Below are 17,538 nucleotides of genomic sequence, written 5' to 3'. Positions count from 1 at the left end.
ATTTTTTCCTCTTCATAGCATACCTCTGGGAAAAAAATGTGCTTAGATAATAAATAGTAAAATATATATGATTGGCCAAAGTTCAAAGAGATTCTAATCAAGAAGTCATTATCGCAGCAAAAGGTCGTATTTAATTTGATTGGCTTATTTTTATACAGGAAAAATTGGTTAGAAAAACTGCAAACTCAGTCACAGGATTTGATTTCCAAACGCAACACACATACATTTTCAGAGCGAAATGACACGGGTTTTCTATTTAAGGAACTGTCTCTCTCTATATGGAAGCTGAGCACACAGTGGACAGCTATGAATCTGAAAGAGTATTTGAACATGCAAACGTCCTTTTTGCGTTAGCAGCCAATGACTATATATGAAATAGATGGGAGGTAAAGGCACACTTTCTTTGTATTTAAGGAAGAATGTTTCAGTTAAAATTAACAATTTAACTATTTTTAACTTTTATAACCTTTTATTTAGAATGATGGAATCACTTAAGATGCTGGATAAACATTCTGTGAGAAAACGAGAATATGGAGTATCCCTTTATCAAAGGATGGCAGGAGAACGAAGCTCATTTTACACTTTCAAGGATTTTTGTGCCATATGCTGACAATATTATATTTTAATAATTAATTGTTCATCAAAGGAAAAGATGAAGAACAGGGATGCTAAATTCAAAGTTATTCAAATTGCAAAGATGAATAATGCATGACTTTTATATTAAATACACACTGTATTAAGTAGTCTACATTTCATCCAACTCTGTCTTTCATTTTTAAACATTTTGAACTACAATATGAATAATCAACCAAGGGAAGCTTATTTAGACAGAGAAATACCTTATTTGAATGCAAACTGGAAGTATCCGACTATGATTACATTTTGGTTATCAATTAGGGAGATTTTTTTTCCTAAGCATTTGGAAAGTCATAGTCAGCTGTGAAAAAGAATATTTCTTGAGGAAAAAGTAGCTTTGCTAATACACAGTTTAAGTAGGGCAGGGTGTACTCGATCTAATTTTTCATGGCTACAAGCAATGCTGTAAGTTTTCATTAATGAATTCCAAAGATTAAAATTAAAAAAATACATATAATTGGATTAAAATGACTACTAAAATAGATGATAATCAATTGATTATGCTTTAATAACCTAACACTTTTGAAAACAGATGATCCATTTCTATCACTTCCATCTAGATGTATGGTGCAGAGTTTTAGAAACTAGAGTCACAAACAGATCTTCACATGAAGCTTAAAGAAAAAGGGACTTAGAAATTCAGGAGTCTACCTCCCATATCCTTCAAGAGCATACAGAAACAGTAAACGCCGTGAAGTTACGTTCCTAAGAGCTTGAGACATTTTTGAAAATAGGATTTTGAAGTCACGTCACTTTTAAAATTTCAGCCTTAAAACAGTTATTGTTGTTGGTAAAACTGTAAGGAAAATAATTTGCAAACTAAGCAACAGCATTCACTGAATATGTTAGAAATATTTTATATGCATATACATACACATATATGTGCATATATATAATTCCTACTAAATGGGAAAGAACGAGGTTGGAAATAATATCAAACCTTTCTTCATTGTCTTTTATGACCAGCTCCTATTTCCCATTTTCAGTGCTTGGGATGGGTATGAACTGTGCCCAGAAGGCTGGGAAGAGACTGAGCAGGGTGAGGAGTTTCTAGGAGGGAGAAAGCAGACAAGGCTGGGAGCTACACGATCTGCAAGACAGCATTTGCTGACATGTACTAGGAAATAACTGGCAGACAAAAGCCATAAAACACACCAATGAAAACCTGCAAATAGTTGTGAACCAATGCAATCAATGCTACAAAACCGATCCACGAGCCACCTACTTGTTCTTACGCATAAACCAGAGCCCCACACCGAAGCGGTCTCTTCTGCTGCTCCTTGTCCCACTCCCATCTCAGCACCCGAACACAGACAGGCACCCAAGCAGAAAAATAAACAACCAGGAAATCGGAGGCTCAGAGATGGTGGCCCTAACGACAGGCCCTCGAACTAGAGAGCATTCCTCTGGGAAAGCAACAATAAACTTGCTGCTGCGGCCACCACTCCCAGGCAATGCAGAAAAGAGCAGCACCTGAAACATCCACTGAGATGCCTCACTAAAGCAGTACAGCCAATTTTATCAACAGTTAACAAATAGCAATACTTTGTTTACAGCACCAAGGCTCGTAAAAAAGTGTTCACTCTAATATTTCCAAAGGAAAAATTAGCAAGTGCCACAGATTCATTGTTGACAATTAAGACAATGAATGTGACATTTAAACTACTGGGTGTTCCACAGCATAAAAGGACAATATTGTATTTTAACTCTTACATCCACAAACAAAACAATTAACAGAGCCAGCTGGTGACATACTTGACCTTCCGATACAACATTCACATCTACCTCTTGTTCCTTCTCCCATGACAGCAACGTGAAAAGTCGTACCCAGCATATTCTTTGTTTGGGCTGGTAAATCTCCCCACTGTTTTGCATGGGACCAAGGGCCATTTTTTGTACAACCCAACTCAAAGGCAGAGCAATTGCAGGCGTGCTTTAAAAAAGCTGACCTATTTACACTCTTTATTTGTCAAGGCATCACCACTAGATGTGAACTAATACTGAATTGTGCACAATAGTTTTCTAAGCAGAGGAAAAAATCAGATCTTAAACCAGATACCAATAGCAGGTCTCCACCAACTACTGCAGTTTTCACAAGCTGATGCCAACAAATATTATATTGCAAGAGCCATCAGTTGAACATTTTGAGTTCAAGGATTGACTTGCTAAAAATACATTCTGTAAAACACTGGATAAAGATAGACCTGAATTTTAACCAAATCACTGTAGAGTAAGAGGCTTCTTGAGATATGCAGGTAAACGGCATACAACTATCTGTAATCAAAACCCTTTTTAAATCTAACAGGAACTTGGATTGGAGATCACAAGAAAATAACTATATGCCAAGTCCATTTATATCTCATGGAATGCTTTGGGACTTTTATCGTGCTTTTCTGTAAGAAAACAGGAACTTGGCTGCATTGAAAACAATATCTTAAAATGAGCTTATTTCCAAAATTAACGTATGTGCAATTCCTGATAGGTGGAAACGTTACCCAGCTACACTTTGAATCACTAAAATCTGCAATACCAATATGAAGAGCTTTGAAAGTCTCCCAAATTTGTTAAACAATGTTCCTGCCAATTTCATTTTCACAATGAGCCAAGTCATTCTAAAGCTTCTGCATTCAAACATTTAAAAAGCAAACTCACAAAAATAATCAAAAGGACACCATGCCGCACACCCACTGAGCCAGAACTCCGGAGATAAGGCAGGCTGCACACCAGAGCTACGGACCAGATTCACAGTGGTGATTTTAAATATGAGATTACAAATACTGTATGTTACTTTAACTGAAAAGATCAGCAGATGAGTACTTGCTGTGTAAATCCAGCATGAAAAGCAGTTTCTGACAGTCCTCTGTACTCAAGGTAATTCTTGTCATTTATTGTGCAATTATTTTTCTCACTTTCATTTAGTTTTTTAAAAAACAGAGCCTTTGCTGAGCAATGTAAGGAACCGTAAGGACACAGAAAGCACAGCATGGTGGGGAGGAAGGGAATGAGATAATAACACAGTCCTGCAGACTAATTTAATCTGAGACAACCAGTGAGTGGTACGAAAAACAGGAGGAAACAAAAAAAAGGCAAGTCTCCTACGCAAAAAAATTGAAGTTGAACATTTCCATGCCAGGTGTTGGTCTGAGACTTAATTTTTCTCACTCCCTCTCTTAAAACAGCTTAGGAGGAAAAGGTTTAGCTGGGGAGGAGAGGTCTTAACTCTTTAAAGAAGTAAAAAAGAATTCTGAACCTTTAATGCTTAAACAGTGCTGATGCAGAGCTTGGCAGAGCAGCCGTTGCCATTCTAGACTGGGATGAGACTACTCCGGGTTTCGCAAAAACTAATCCGAGGCAGAGGTGCACAGGAGACAAGGCTGGAGGCACACGGAAACTGAGAAATACAGAATGGGCACCGGCAATAGGAGGAAAAAGAAACTATGACAAGGAGTTTAGAGGTGAAGAGGATCCCTGGAGCAAGTTGGACCCTGGCAGAGGTAGGGCAAAGTGAGGCAGAAGCGGCCAGAGCAGCATGGGCTATTCATGCCTGCTTCAGTGGAGCCACAGCAAAACCGCACGTTCTCAGACTTCACCACCCTTCTCTTCCCAGCAAACATCCTCAAAACCCACCAGCAAAGCACCCAGCTCCTTCCTCCTGCAGGTGCTTTGTTCACATTCAGCATCAACCTTAATTCTTAACCTTTAACAACTGCAATCTTCTTTTTGTTAGTTTGAATTAGTTTTTCTGTGCAATATATTAATTCTATGTCAGCTCGCTGGTCTTTACTCAGCCATGACCAGCACTGCTTTCTGCAGAGCAGACAGGTGAAGGACCAGAGATTTCCAACACTTCCATCGTTTATTCGTTTAAATGATACGGACCCCTGCAGCTATGCACAGAGCTGCCCTATATAAAGGTGTGAACTTATCACCTCTGCTCTCATCTTCATTTTCCACTTCCCTCCTCCTCCCCTTTGCTCCACAGCAATCGTGTCCTGGCCCCTTTCACACGGCTACTCTGACTGTGAACACAAGAACAGATCAGAAAACAAAAGAATATCTCCAGATCATCCCTGAGGAAAAAGAAATGCTCCTCCACATTTCCTTCTCAGTTTAACACAACGCGCTGCTCTCCCTTTGATGGCCTTCCTTGTTCCAAATTGAGCTGCTGGTTTCTTCAAAGTTTTACTTTAAAAGATGAGGTCCCATGGTATCACATCTCACCCTCACCCCTCTCCCCCGCCTTTCTTCTCTACAACCCTTGGATATTTGGTGCAGAAAGCAAACAGCTTGTCAGGTGGTGTTACGGTTAAAGTTAAAAACAAAAGAAAAAGCCTGTCACGCTGCTAATGGTGTTTTCTTGTTATTATGCCTTCTGGTGTGATAGATCCACAGGGTAACTAACACTGTCTGGATTGCTTCCTTTTTAGTGCTGATTTATTTTAACAGGTTATTCACTGCCTTTTTGCCTAGGACAACTGGAGAGATGCACAACATATTTATTCTCTATCCTTTTCCATTATTAAAGCAATTCTGTTTCACTGTATTTTGGTATGGTCTCTCCAGTAACCCCTGAAACTTTGGTTGTCACCACCAACTTGCCTGAACACCTCTCAATCATCTCGAGGGAGACCCAGGATCACACTCTGCTCCATGCTGAGCTTAAGTTATGGCATTTTAATAATACAAAGGCAGAAGAAAAAAGCAAGATTTTTTTCCAAACTCCCTTTTAAATAAACAAAGGTTCCTCTCTTCCCCTCACCCCACCCCATGTTCGCAAACAAGCAACAGATGCCATCGATTCACTTTGTACCTAAGCTTTTGATCTGGCTGCACTTTGATTTTTCAGTGCTCACTTTTGACAAGGAAGGGAATAAGAGCCTCATTTTTGTGACAGTAATAGAGGCTTTTCTGCTGTGGTAATTTATTTGTGCTCTGCTAATAATTTTCTGCTGATCCGTGTAGATTCTTGCTGACAGACACAAAGAACAGGACAGAGTGACAAAACATGGTTTCCATCACCCTGAAGGATTTTCCAGGGGCCTGGAGTAGCGTGAGCTGCTGCTTCCTCTGACAACCATTTGCCTGCACGGTAAAACAGGACTGTGCAGAGCACCCGTGCCCAGGCTGGCAGAGGGCAAATGCTGCGCAGCCTCCAGCACCGGGCACTGCCCTCAGGACTGACATCAGGGAGGGAGACTCATTTTAATGCCTTTCAGGCAGCTGGTAAGAACAAGGAAAAGGCATCTCTAAGAGGCTTACATACAAAATGGTACTAAAAAGGGCAAGTCAAAGACAGCAGAGGTGGGAAAAAGCAATGTTTCTGTGCAGTAGCTCCATCCTGCTAGGTGCTCCTCTGAGATCTTGCTGAAGCGTGTGGCAGACAAAAGCTTTAGTAGCCATTTTAATGCAAATCAACTGTATAAGACATACCCTGGTATTTCACGTTCCCTATTCCCACAAGGGCACAACCACGCGCTCTGAGGCCCCGGGAGCCTCCTCAGCCCTGGCACAAGGGCAGCTCCGTCTCCTGCCCCTTGCTCCTCAGCACTGCGAGGAAGGACAAGGAGCAGAGAGGGGCTCGGGGCTGGGCACTCAGCCAAGCACACTGGCAGCAAAACAGAAGCAGAAAAGTCTGATTTGCAGCACCATGACTGGCCCACGTGTGGTGCAAGTGCAGCCAGGCACTAGTGACTTTATTACTTTACCTAATGATCCAACTTCAGCTAAGGACGTGCATCATCCCACCAGCACCAGCATTGCTGGAGACCTTTCCCATCAGCTTTTGTGATGAGAAGAGCATTTGAAGAGGAGCTAAAAAAGACCCCCAGCAGTCAGAACTGAAAGACACTGGCAAGTTGGCATCAGAAAATTCATATCATGCCTGCCTGTACTCCATCCCTTTTGCAGAAAGAGGGCTGCACGCTCCCAGCTGTCAGTCCCTGGTGGGTTCCGTGGCAGACGCACGCTCGCCGTCCGCTTCGCGGCAGGGAAAGCAAGAGTGAGAATAGCAGGCACCTTGCCGGCGGGAGGTGTGATAAATCCTTGGCAGAGCACAAAACTGAAAGCAATTTTAAAATCAGCAACAGGCATCTGACAGCTCTGAAAAGAGCCTCCTCGGCGTTCGTGTGCCTTTAAAATGCTCTGCGAGGGCGGATGCGGGAGTTGGGGAGCATCAACGTGATGGGAACGTACTGTTCGGCAGGAAGATGCGGGGCAAACCCAAAAGCATTATCATTGATCCAAACATTGTTAGGTGATTTGGTACACCACTGGTTTTCCTTCCAGCTAAGAAACTTTATATGGTTGCTCATGTAAAATTAAGCTTAATGTGGCATTAAGATTCTACGAAATCATGCCTGGAGATGAGAAAACAAAGTGAACTCTGAGCAGCGACTAAGCCAGTATTGATTTTTATGTGTGCGTTTCTCTATCATTGTTACTAAGCTGGTGACACTGTGAAGGGCACAATTATTTATGTTCCATCAAATTAGTAAGTAATTCAAATCCCTGACGAAATCTCAAGCAAAAATTGCTTTCACTTCCACAGAAAGTCCTTCTGACACTTAAATTGTTCACTTACCGATGGAAGGGCACTGTAAGAATACAAGAACTTCACAGAAAAAATGAAAAGCTATGCAAGAAAAATTAAAAACCAGCTCACCACTCATCAGTACCATCCCTACATCTAAGGTTCATTGGATCTGTCACCATTATGGGGACAGGCCAGCGCAGGTGCCCTATACAGCGTGGTGCAGAGTGGAGTCCCCATATAGGACCAGGCCTTCTAGTACCACCAGAAGGCAAATGAAGAAATGAGGATGATGATGAGTGTTTGTGTGGGTGTGTAATTTCCTCTTTGAAAACTGAATGACTATGAGGAAGCAGTGACTGTCTAGCACAACTCAGGAAGGATGCTCTACCAGTTCGAGGGAGAGGGATACAGAAAACCAAGGAAATCTTACTTAAATAGGCATGTTGAGATGAGGCATATGGGAGGAGCAAAGCTGAGGGGCTGGTGGTCTCTCCAGCCAGCAGAGGATATACGAACATGGTCTTATTTAAAAGCAAGGTAGTTATTTCAACATTCGTATGTATTCTTGATTTCTACATTATAGGCATGTGCCTCTGTATTGTGATGACCACCTAATACCAACACGGGCATGGAAATGTTATAAAATGCAAAGAAACTTAAGGTTTCAATTTTGCCTTTCTCCAGCTCCTTTTGTTGGATGCCTGCTTGATCCAACCACTCTATCCAAAAACCACAAGAGTTTTCCACTGTATTTCAGCCAAAAAGTCCATGTTGCCTTAGGGTCCCAGTCGAATGCAGCCAAATGGAAGGCAGGAAGAAGCTTTTCAGATAAATTCATAAAAATGTGCTCATGTAAGATGTAAGTAACTTTCATCAAGAAAAGAAATGAGAGTGTCTGGAATAAAAGCTCACATCTTTACTATTATTCTATATAATAACATTAAAACAGAGATACTACATGAGAATTCTTCACTGAAGCATTCCATCAATACTTAAGTTAAAAAGAACAATTTCTTTGAACAACTACTTTGTAGGAGGAAATTCCCTTACTCTAGCCACCAGAAGAACCTTAGAAAAGGCCTTTAATCAGGGCCTTTGAAACAGGAAGGAAAGCAAGATTTTCCTCTTTTTCTTCCTTAATGTTTTGAAAAGGAAACAAGCTATTGAAATATATCAAGCAATTTCCTTTACTTGAAACACTAGCAGCCTTCTGTGCATTGTGAGCAAACCAAAAATAAACGCCTTTTATCCACCCAGATCTTGCTGCGGGTAGGCAGCACCAAGACGGACTAATCATTATGTGGTCAGGGAATCACAACCTCAGGACCGTGTCACATCCTAACCAAACAGTTATTTTTGGGAATAGAATAATACTCTTAGGAGACACCGGTGTGATTATCCACTAGTGGCTATTTCGGCTGCAGCAGCGAGGAGGAAGAGAGGGAGCAGAATTAAAACGATGAGATGGCTAAAACACTGTCGTGCTTGCAGTGCGTAGAGAGTCTTGAAATAGAAGGCAGGTAGAGAACAAAGCTAAAAGGAGATCCTGGTCCAGTTAAATGGCAGCTTGACTTCAGTGTCAAATTACATAGCCACTGAAAAATCCTTGCAGCCCAACTCATCCTCACTTTATTTTTGCTAGCCTGTTTTGTTACCCAGTGGGAGCTAGATAATAACATCTATTTTTGTGGAAAACAACACAGTTTTTCAGCTCAGTGTGTTGTTTTTATTTCACAGCAGAACACTGCAATTTATAAACAGCAAAACCTATGGAAAATTCTCTAAATGAAGGACTTTATGTTATCATTTAACCCCTATTTTTCACTTTCTTTGGATTTATTGGTGTTCCCAGTTGCAATGTTAAATGACTCTGAAAGTAGAGCAATTAATCCAAAATCCTATTTGTTTTAATTTAACACTGTCAACTAGTTTTAGGTCTGCAGTCAAGAGAAAAAAAATGTTTGTTAAGCTCTACAGCACTAGCTAATGTCTAAAGACAATACTCGGAAAAGGTGCAAAGATGTTTTATCACAGCACTATAGATGGGATGGAGATTTATTATAGTACCAAGCACCATTCCAGCAGATGCCTTTTGAATTACAATGAGATTATTAAAACTTTACAAATCATTATATTAAAACCTGACAAGAGTACTTTGGGAACTGGAGCATCTTGATGTCATTGCTAATGATGCATTACCTGTGATAAGGTTTCAGGAAAATTCCCAAGTAAAAACTGGTTATAAAAGTATAAAATATATTAATATTTATTTCAGTACCTGCTATAAGTTCAAGGATAATAGGTTTATATGCATCAGAACAGCCGAATGATCGTATTTATGTCAGCATTAGAAAGATGTTCATCTGCTGCAAAGTTTAATTAATTTTCATAGATAGTTAATTTTCTGTTTCATTATCAGCTCCCTAAATTTGAAAGACAAATAATTTATAAACAAATAGAAACTTCAGAGAGGAGTATTTTTAGAGCAAACAGAAGATAAATAGCAGGAGTGAGGCATCAACGCTGCCTTCGAAGTACTAATATGAATGATATATTGCAGTAGGTTTTGATTGATAACTTACGCATTCTAGAGCACTGACTGAAAAGAAACAAATTGTTTACTGTTAACCCCAAACCATTTTCAGGTAACAAATTACTCTGATCTTTACCAATCAAATAATGGCTGTGATGCCCTTAAACATCAGTGAATGAGGAATGTGCAGGCTCACTGTGTCCTTCCAGGGGTGACCCGATCCCTTAAGGACAATATTCCTGCCCTTCTCCCCTTCCTGGCAAGAAGAAAGTTTAAGCAGCTACTTACCGTGATGTACGACGCCCTTCAACCCATGGATAATGGGATCCAGTGCTGGATTGTCCCTCTGATTGACCTACATGCAAAGGATACAGGATTGGTTACATCTATTCTGGCACCAGGCAGAACAGTCTCAGTTTAATCTTCTAAAGGAAAAAAAAAAGATGTTATCTAACAAGCTGCTTAGTTCTCACATTTACAATGGCTCTTCACCAAATGCCAAAGATACACGGCATAATAAAATAAAGAAAGGAAGGTTAAATCAAAAGAAAGCGTCCTCTGAATTCATTAGAGCATTAGCCATATTATCAGGCCAGCAAAACCTAAAACCAGACAGCTGATTTTTCTCCATCTACTTCTGCTTTCATAGAGGAAAACTGCTGTGATAAACAGAAGTTATCTCAGACCAGTTCATCTCTTACTGATACGGGAATAAATCTGGCGCTGCCAGTGAAATCAGTGAAGCTGGACCCCTTTCAGCTCTAACGGAATTGGGCCTTGGCATCTCTTTGCTATTCGTATTTTTACATTTATTTAATTTAGTGTCACTTGGACAAGGGAGAGGGGAGAAAAGCTTTGTGAGGGGATCGAGAAGAAATCTCTGATTTTTGACAATGTAATTGCGTACACTGCCAGACCAAAAACTGGTATCCTACAGTATTTCTTCTATTAAACAGCAGTCACCCGTGTCCTCTGCAACGGTGAGACCCAGCACCAGACAGAGGAGGGGAAGGCAGCAGGAAGGATTAACCCTGTTGAGCTCCACAACTTCCAAATTAAACCCATCACTTCAGTCACTTACTTGTAACACAGCCAAGGAATTTACAACCAATAATGCAATTTTTTTTTTAACCTTTTGCCTCTTCAGAGGTATTGAAGGAATAACTCACAATTTCTGTGAACATGTTCCACTATTTAAGATACTTGCCAATTTACTTTTGGGAAATAAATACTGGCATGTACCTCATTCATGTGGTACATTTTTCTTTTTTTTTTGCCACCAGCCAGTATCAGAAGCCTGAGCAGTGTTGATCATTTTGGATGAACTGCTCCCAATGGGAAAACACACTGAACGCAAAAGAGCTCCTCTGTACTTTGCTGCCTGTCTGTGATCTCAATGTCATGAGGAAAATTAGAGTTTAATCACTTTATGTCCATGTGTTAACATATGAGGAAAGGAGTGGAGAAAAAAAGAAGAAATCCCTGAGAAAGGACCTTGTGCCCAGCAGGGAACACGCTGTTGCGTGAAGTGCAGAACTAGCTCGGAGCGCACTCTTAGGAAGAAGACATCATTGACTGCAGCATATCCAAAAAATGTGTTATTGTAAAAAAATCACAAATTTTAATGGTCTGGGGAGAATACTGGAATCCACTGCCCAAGTTTCACAAGCACAAACATGTCTCTTCTTGTCCTTCCTCCCCGTGACTAATTAGGAATCTTAGAAACCTCATTATCTTCTTAGCCAACTGCACTGAAAAAAACCACAAGAAACCACCTTTCTTTTTTCTGTTTATTTGGCCTTTGAACTACTCCGTTGTGTTCAGGACACATTTTTGTGCTCTTGTCTAGAGACAAAATGGTTTGTTTCGGTTTGGTGTTTTAAACGGAAATTGAAGATCCTTTTCTCATCACGGTACTCCAGAACTTGCAACGATCAGGTAGGGCAAGATATGCAATAAAATTATGAAAGTAGCAACAGCAGCTTTGAAATATATACAGCTTAGATGTGACTGGCAATAATATTATTAGCCCTGAAGGCTGTAAGCTCTTTGAAGCATGAACTTTCATATGCCCAAAGGGGTGCTCTGTACACTTTGGATTCTGTATAAATAATAATCACAGTACACTGAACCCAAGGACCCACTTTGTAGGTTCTGTCTGGCTTCTGGAGAATCAACAGTAAACACTAAAAATGCAGAGCTGTTGCAAGACATGCTCCTGCATCTTTTCCATTTATTCAGGTTTCTCCAAGCCATGGCTACTACTAAAAAAAAAAAAAAAAAAAAAAAAAAAAAAAAAAAAAAAAAAAAAAAAATCATTAAAAACGCTACCAGCAATTTAGTACAAGACTGTAAGTAAAACTTGCACAGGACTTGAACAATGTTTTATTTATTGCTGCCTAACCATAAGTTGTAAAGCATTTTATTTTGTTTGCTTTGTTTTTATTTCTGGTGACAGCTGCAATCAGTTTGAAGAAAGCAAATAGATGGAAAGAATCCTAAAGGTTAAAACTCTTCCTTTTGGGATTTTCTGTCAAAGTAGATCAATTCTGAACCTCAGCCTTGGCAGCGCCCCTTTAATCTGCTGAGGTGGTATGCCTATATAGATCCAGCTACGCAATCTTTTTGATAGCATATTCTGCAAATGTGCTGTGTTCTTCAATAGCATGAAATCAACAGTCACGTTATTTCTTTGGGGGCTGGAAAGCAAATGCTCCATGCATCTGTAATCATGTTTTCTCCAAGGGTATGGGGAGTGGGATCTCATGTTTCTTTAAAAATCACATGCAAACAAGTACCACTTGCAGAGATGTCAGTTCAGACCTGTATGGGATATAATCTTATTTTCCTTCCAGATGCTCTTCCCCTTTTTCCTTATACTCACACACTGTTCGCCCACACCTCACTGCAACAGTTTCAGGATCTTGGCAAGACCATTAGAAAACTGCCCAAAAGTTTTCTCATTTTGTGGAATTGTTCAGGCTTCAGAGCAAACCTTTTCTTACATCTTTTTTTCTTCAAGTTCTTAAGAAAAAAAAAAAAAACCCACCTTGAATTTCCTCTCTATTTTTTTGCACTTCTCTGTATCCTTTTTCTGCCTGTGTTCATAGAGAAAAGGTTTCTAAAACCCCAAATGTCAAGTTCTATCCCCATTGCTGCACATCTCTGGTTTAACTGGCCTGGAGCTACCATGCTGGTTGAGATCAGAGATTCACCCATACAAGAATCCTGTCTCTGAAACAGCTGATACTTAAAGGAAAAGAAGGGCAAAAAAAGCAGAGGGGAAAAAACAGGACAAAAATCTCTAGAATAAGAAGTGTCCTTCTGACCTCCTTTATGATTCCATGTCATGAAGCTTCAGCTTATATCCCTCTACAAACTGTTTTTATCTTTCACTGTTATATAATCTGTATTGCAGGAGTGTATTTTTTATTATCTTATGAATATATCCTGAAGGAAAACGGCAATGAATTCTTCAGATTGACTTTATATGCCACATTTCTCAGGATGCCTTGGCTGCAGAGTTAGAGAAAGACCATACAGCCGTAACTGGGTCTCAGCACTTACAGTCTTCACCCAACACACACCTGCCAGAGCTGCACAAAGCTTTTCTTTTCCTGTGAGAGAAGAACAATGAGTTTCCCCCTCCTCCCTCAAGAGGCTAACGCAGAAGAAACGTCACAAATGAAAATCTCCCAAGCACAGGAATTTCATGCGCAAACACAAACCTGCTATGCTGCTGGTCAGGAGCGTGCTGCACAGCAAGTATTAATGGACAGATGGAAAACCATCCTGAAATTGCCCTAAAATACCCGCAGTACCACTACCACAAATGTTTCCTGAACAAGATGCTTTTGCTCAAGACTGACTAACACTCTATAGGTCTGCAGTAAACAGGATAAATAATGCTTGTGTGCATCATTTATAATTGAAAAATGCCTGTAATCCGCTTCAGCAGAAATAAATAGGTAACTATCATGCTAAGCGCAAGGGAAAAATAAACATAGAGATATCATTAAGCAGTTTCCTGTGCTAACAGAGCTCTCACCATAGGGTAAATATGGGATGAACATGACATGAGGAAGCAAAATCTCTTTGTTTATCATAGCCTTTGGGTGACTTCAATACCTGGTGCACATGCCATTCTGAGTAGAACGAATGGCTTGATGTTAATGCAATGAATGAAACAAGCATTCACAATGTAGGAAAAGGTAATGCACAAGTGACCCCATTCTGCAGTCATAAAACAGAGATGTTCTTCAAGTGAAGTCATGGTGGAAATCATTACCCTAGACAGGCTGCATTTACTTACAGCTCCCACATCTAATGCGGGGACTGAGAAATGATTCATTCCTCAGCGAACAACAAGGTTGATCAGTCATGAACTCTATTGACAACAGCGTTAACACCTTTCAGCAGCATAACCTGTTGTCCCCTTGCTTGAAAGTGCTGTTCCTACAGCCTCACCCTCAGAGTCGATAGGGTAGGAGGCAGGCCAGGGAGCTAAGCACCTTCTCAGGATAATGTTATTAATACTCCAACAAGGAAAGTTCCAGCGAAGGAGCGGAGCAGGAGTGTGATGAAAGGACAGACAGCACCACAGCCAGGCTGATCACGCTAGTACGGGCACCAAGCCACAGCATGTAAAAATAGACTTTACTGGGCAAGCTACTACTCTGTAGAAAGCCCCTGTGTTACAGCAGTACTAAGCTCAGCATGTTCTAATGAGTTAAAAAACCCCAGCTAGTTCTCATTCTCTATCGTTCATTGTACATTAAGTAGCCGAAGCTCTCTTTATATCTGATTATTTTACAGGACAAACTTGGAACCTCCTGAAGTCTCTGATTTTACAAAAATCAGCAAAGTTGTAAAGTGTTAAAATTTATACCACATGCTATATAATTTAAACCATATGCTAAAGTCATTTAAGAATCCATGACCTGCCTTTCTGCTGGAAACAGTTCTATAAAGCAGAAAAAAAACCAGTCTCAGGCAAAAATTTTGAGCTTACAATGCTTATTTTAGGAACAATAACAAATAAAAACAAGGGAACCTCCAAAAACACATTGAGGCAGTTAGAGAGGCCACACAGCAACACCAGATCTCACCTCCAAGACCCCTGCCCAAAGGGCCAGACTCCCCCCATTTCCCATTGCTCTGGGCAGCCTCTCCGAAAGCCAGGTTATCTTCCCACCGACACGAGAAGGGCTGGGGGAAGCACCACAAAGCTCTCTAATGATCACTGGTACCAGCCACCTTGTGAAAAGTACGTGAATATTAATAGCTTGAACAGCTCAGGAGTAAGGAACACACTTTCCTTTTAAAAATACGTTTAAATAGATCTGTTGTATTGAAGAAAAGGGTGTGGGGAAAAAAAGAACAGAAGAAAACCCACCTATTCAGGGTGATATGAAATACAAATTTCTCTTTCATTTCCACCTTAAAAAAAATCTGGCATTTAGACTTACTAAACTGTCATAAATTTGCAGCAACTGCTTTCAAGCTCATTAAATGGGCTCACAGACAGTATTGCAAAGCATCTCAAAACGAAGGAGAATGCCATAGTCGGCTATATTGAAAGGCGAAATGACATGCATTTTGTGCAAGTCAGAGGAAAATGAATGGCAACAATTTTGTGATACAGTACCTGAGCCTTTCCCCTCCGAATAGTGATATAATTTACTTTTCTCTCCCACTGCAACATTTGGCCCTTGACTTGGAAACTAAATCTTCAATCTATCAAGCCTTACCCATCTGCTAAGTAAAATGGCCAAGACAATCTGCATGCCTTGAATTCGATATAGCCAGCTGCTCCCAGAGTGCTGTGGCATTAACATCCAAAGACCATCCTCTTGTGCTGTAAAGGACGGTGTCTGCCAAGGATGAATGACTGCATACTTAACCGTGGCAGCTGAAGCCAGTGACAATGGCTGACACAGAGAGATGCCAATGTGTCAAATTCTACTTTCAATTACAACGGTGAAAGTCAGGGGTAATATTCCCTCAACCGCATGCCTTCAGCTCCTGTTCAGCTTGCAGTTAAGATCTACAGCTCACCAGCCAAATACTCAAGTCTCCAAACACTCTGTACAAACAACTAAGAAGAAAAAGAAAACTATTATAAATTAACTAGGTTGCAGAGATTAAATTGTCCTGTAGGGTTTCAGGACAATCAACATGGTTAAACAATTTATTCTCTTATCAGCTCAGTAGTGTTGGACAGACGCCAGTCCTCAGTCTCAAGGGGAAAGGACCTGATTTTCACTGTTTTAGAACAGAAATGAGAAGAATCCCATTAATGTGAACGTTATGCCACACAATATGTATTTTAACATCACAGCAGTGGGATTTCAAAGAATCCAAGATAATCACAGTCAAAAGAAACATACTTTTCTCATGGAAAGTACTTGGCATATTGCTTGTGAAACTCTTCAAATTCATGTCTTGGGGGCCAAATTATTTCAGAGCTAGCTAACAGCTTGTGTAGGTCCTGCTCCTAAACCTTCTGAATGATGATGCTTTAACCTTGCAGCATTGAGAAAGGATATGCATCCTGGCTTTGCGGTGTGCACCCTTTTGCTCTGCACGAAGTCCACTGTCTCACCCTTCTCTTCTCTCCTTTTTGAAGTCCACATTGTGAAATCTGGTTGTGGATAAATATCTCATTTCTTAAACATTTCTGAATAAAAGGAAGCGAAAGATTTCAGCCAGATCTAGAATGTGGATGAACAGATATGAAAAGTTTACATGTGCTTTGCTTTGAAATACAGTAGAAAATATTTATTTGGACCTTTTCAGGAGAATTGACGGGTGAGAAGGGATACTGGTTGACACTATAACACACTGAGCTATCTGTGAAGGCAAGAAAATGCCTACAGAGCTCCCAACACAATGATAAGCTAGATTTGGTGCTCTAAGTTTTTCACCTTCACAAGCACTAAATGATCCAAGAATGATATATTCCTGCTCCTCCACAGATGATATTTTCTTCCATCTCCCCCATATATGCTATAATTGCACATCTCCTGCATGAGTCGATGCAAAAGGACAAATCTGGCCAAGAGCCCGCAGCCTGACAGAGGTGAGCTGGGAGATGGAAAGCATTTGCTGTGTAATGAATGGACTGCCCAAAGTAAGTATCCTGCAGAATATATTTGTAAGGGAAAACAAGAAATGGAAACAGCCCCCTTAATACTTCAAGTTGCTGCTCATGTGTAAAATCAGAGAGAATAACAGGTACCCAGGCAAGATGTGACACTGAACCTTATGCTGGCACACGCACTATTTCACACAGATACTGCCATGAACTGAACTTTGATTTTTTAAAAATGTGCATTAGAGCTGAGTTTGCCTTTGCCTATGGCAACTGGTTTCAGGTTCAGTGATTTGAAGGCAAATTCTGTTGAGTTAAATCTGGGTTTTGGCCTTCAGGTGTTAATAATCCTGCTACGAATGAAAATATACTGAAGTCATAGAGGTGCATATGCTGTTGGAGAAGGTGTTCCTATATGTCGCATTCACTATGTTGTTTGAAGAAAGGAAAAAAAAGTTAATGAGTCTTCCAATGATTATTTTAAATAGAGTAATGGGTGTGCATTGATCCTTCTAGCTAATTCCACTTTGAATAATACATCATTCTGACTGAAAGCTTGCTAGTGATGTATTAACTTCATATTTCATCACAGCTTTAGAGGGTATCTACAGTAAGATATTAACTAGCAGTGCCAAAGAGGAAGCTGCACTTTCTTTTTTTTTTTTTTTTTTTTTTTTTTAAAGTCCAAAATGGTTTTAAAAGCTATTGAACTGACTTTGGGGTCAGGTGTTCTGGCTGTCCCTC

General features: G+C 40.3%; 1 protein-coding gene across 2 annotated transcripts in view; it reads right to left on the bottom strand.

The window, feature by feature from the left end:
* The window catches only part of PTPRG (protein tyrosine phosphatase receptor type G), a 413,686-nt gene that overhangs the window by 103,475 nt on the left and 292,673 nt on the right, over positions 1 to 17,538 (bottom strand). For both annotated transcript variants that reach the window (XM_030043864.2, XM_030043866.2), the window contains exon 6: positions 9,990 to 10,056. In XM_030043864.2, coding sequence (XP_029899724.1) covers positions 9,990 to 10,056 — 67 coding nt within the window. The remainder of the gene's footprint in view (positions 1 to 9,989; positions 10,057 to 17,538) is intronic.

The sequence above is a fragment of the Aquila chrysaetos genome, chromosome 20 (genome assembly GCF_900496995.4).
Source record: "Aquila chrysaetos chrysaetos chromosome 20, bAquChr1.4, whole genome shotgun sequence".
NCBI lineage: Eukaryota > Metazoa > Chordata > Aves > Accipitriformes > Accipitridae > Aquila > Aquila chrysaetos.
The sequence above is the reverse complement of the archived record's forward strand: the minus strand, read 5'-3'. Positions and strand labels throughout refer to the sequence as shown.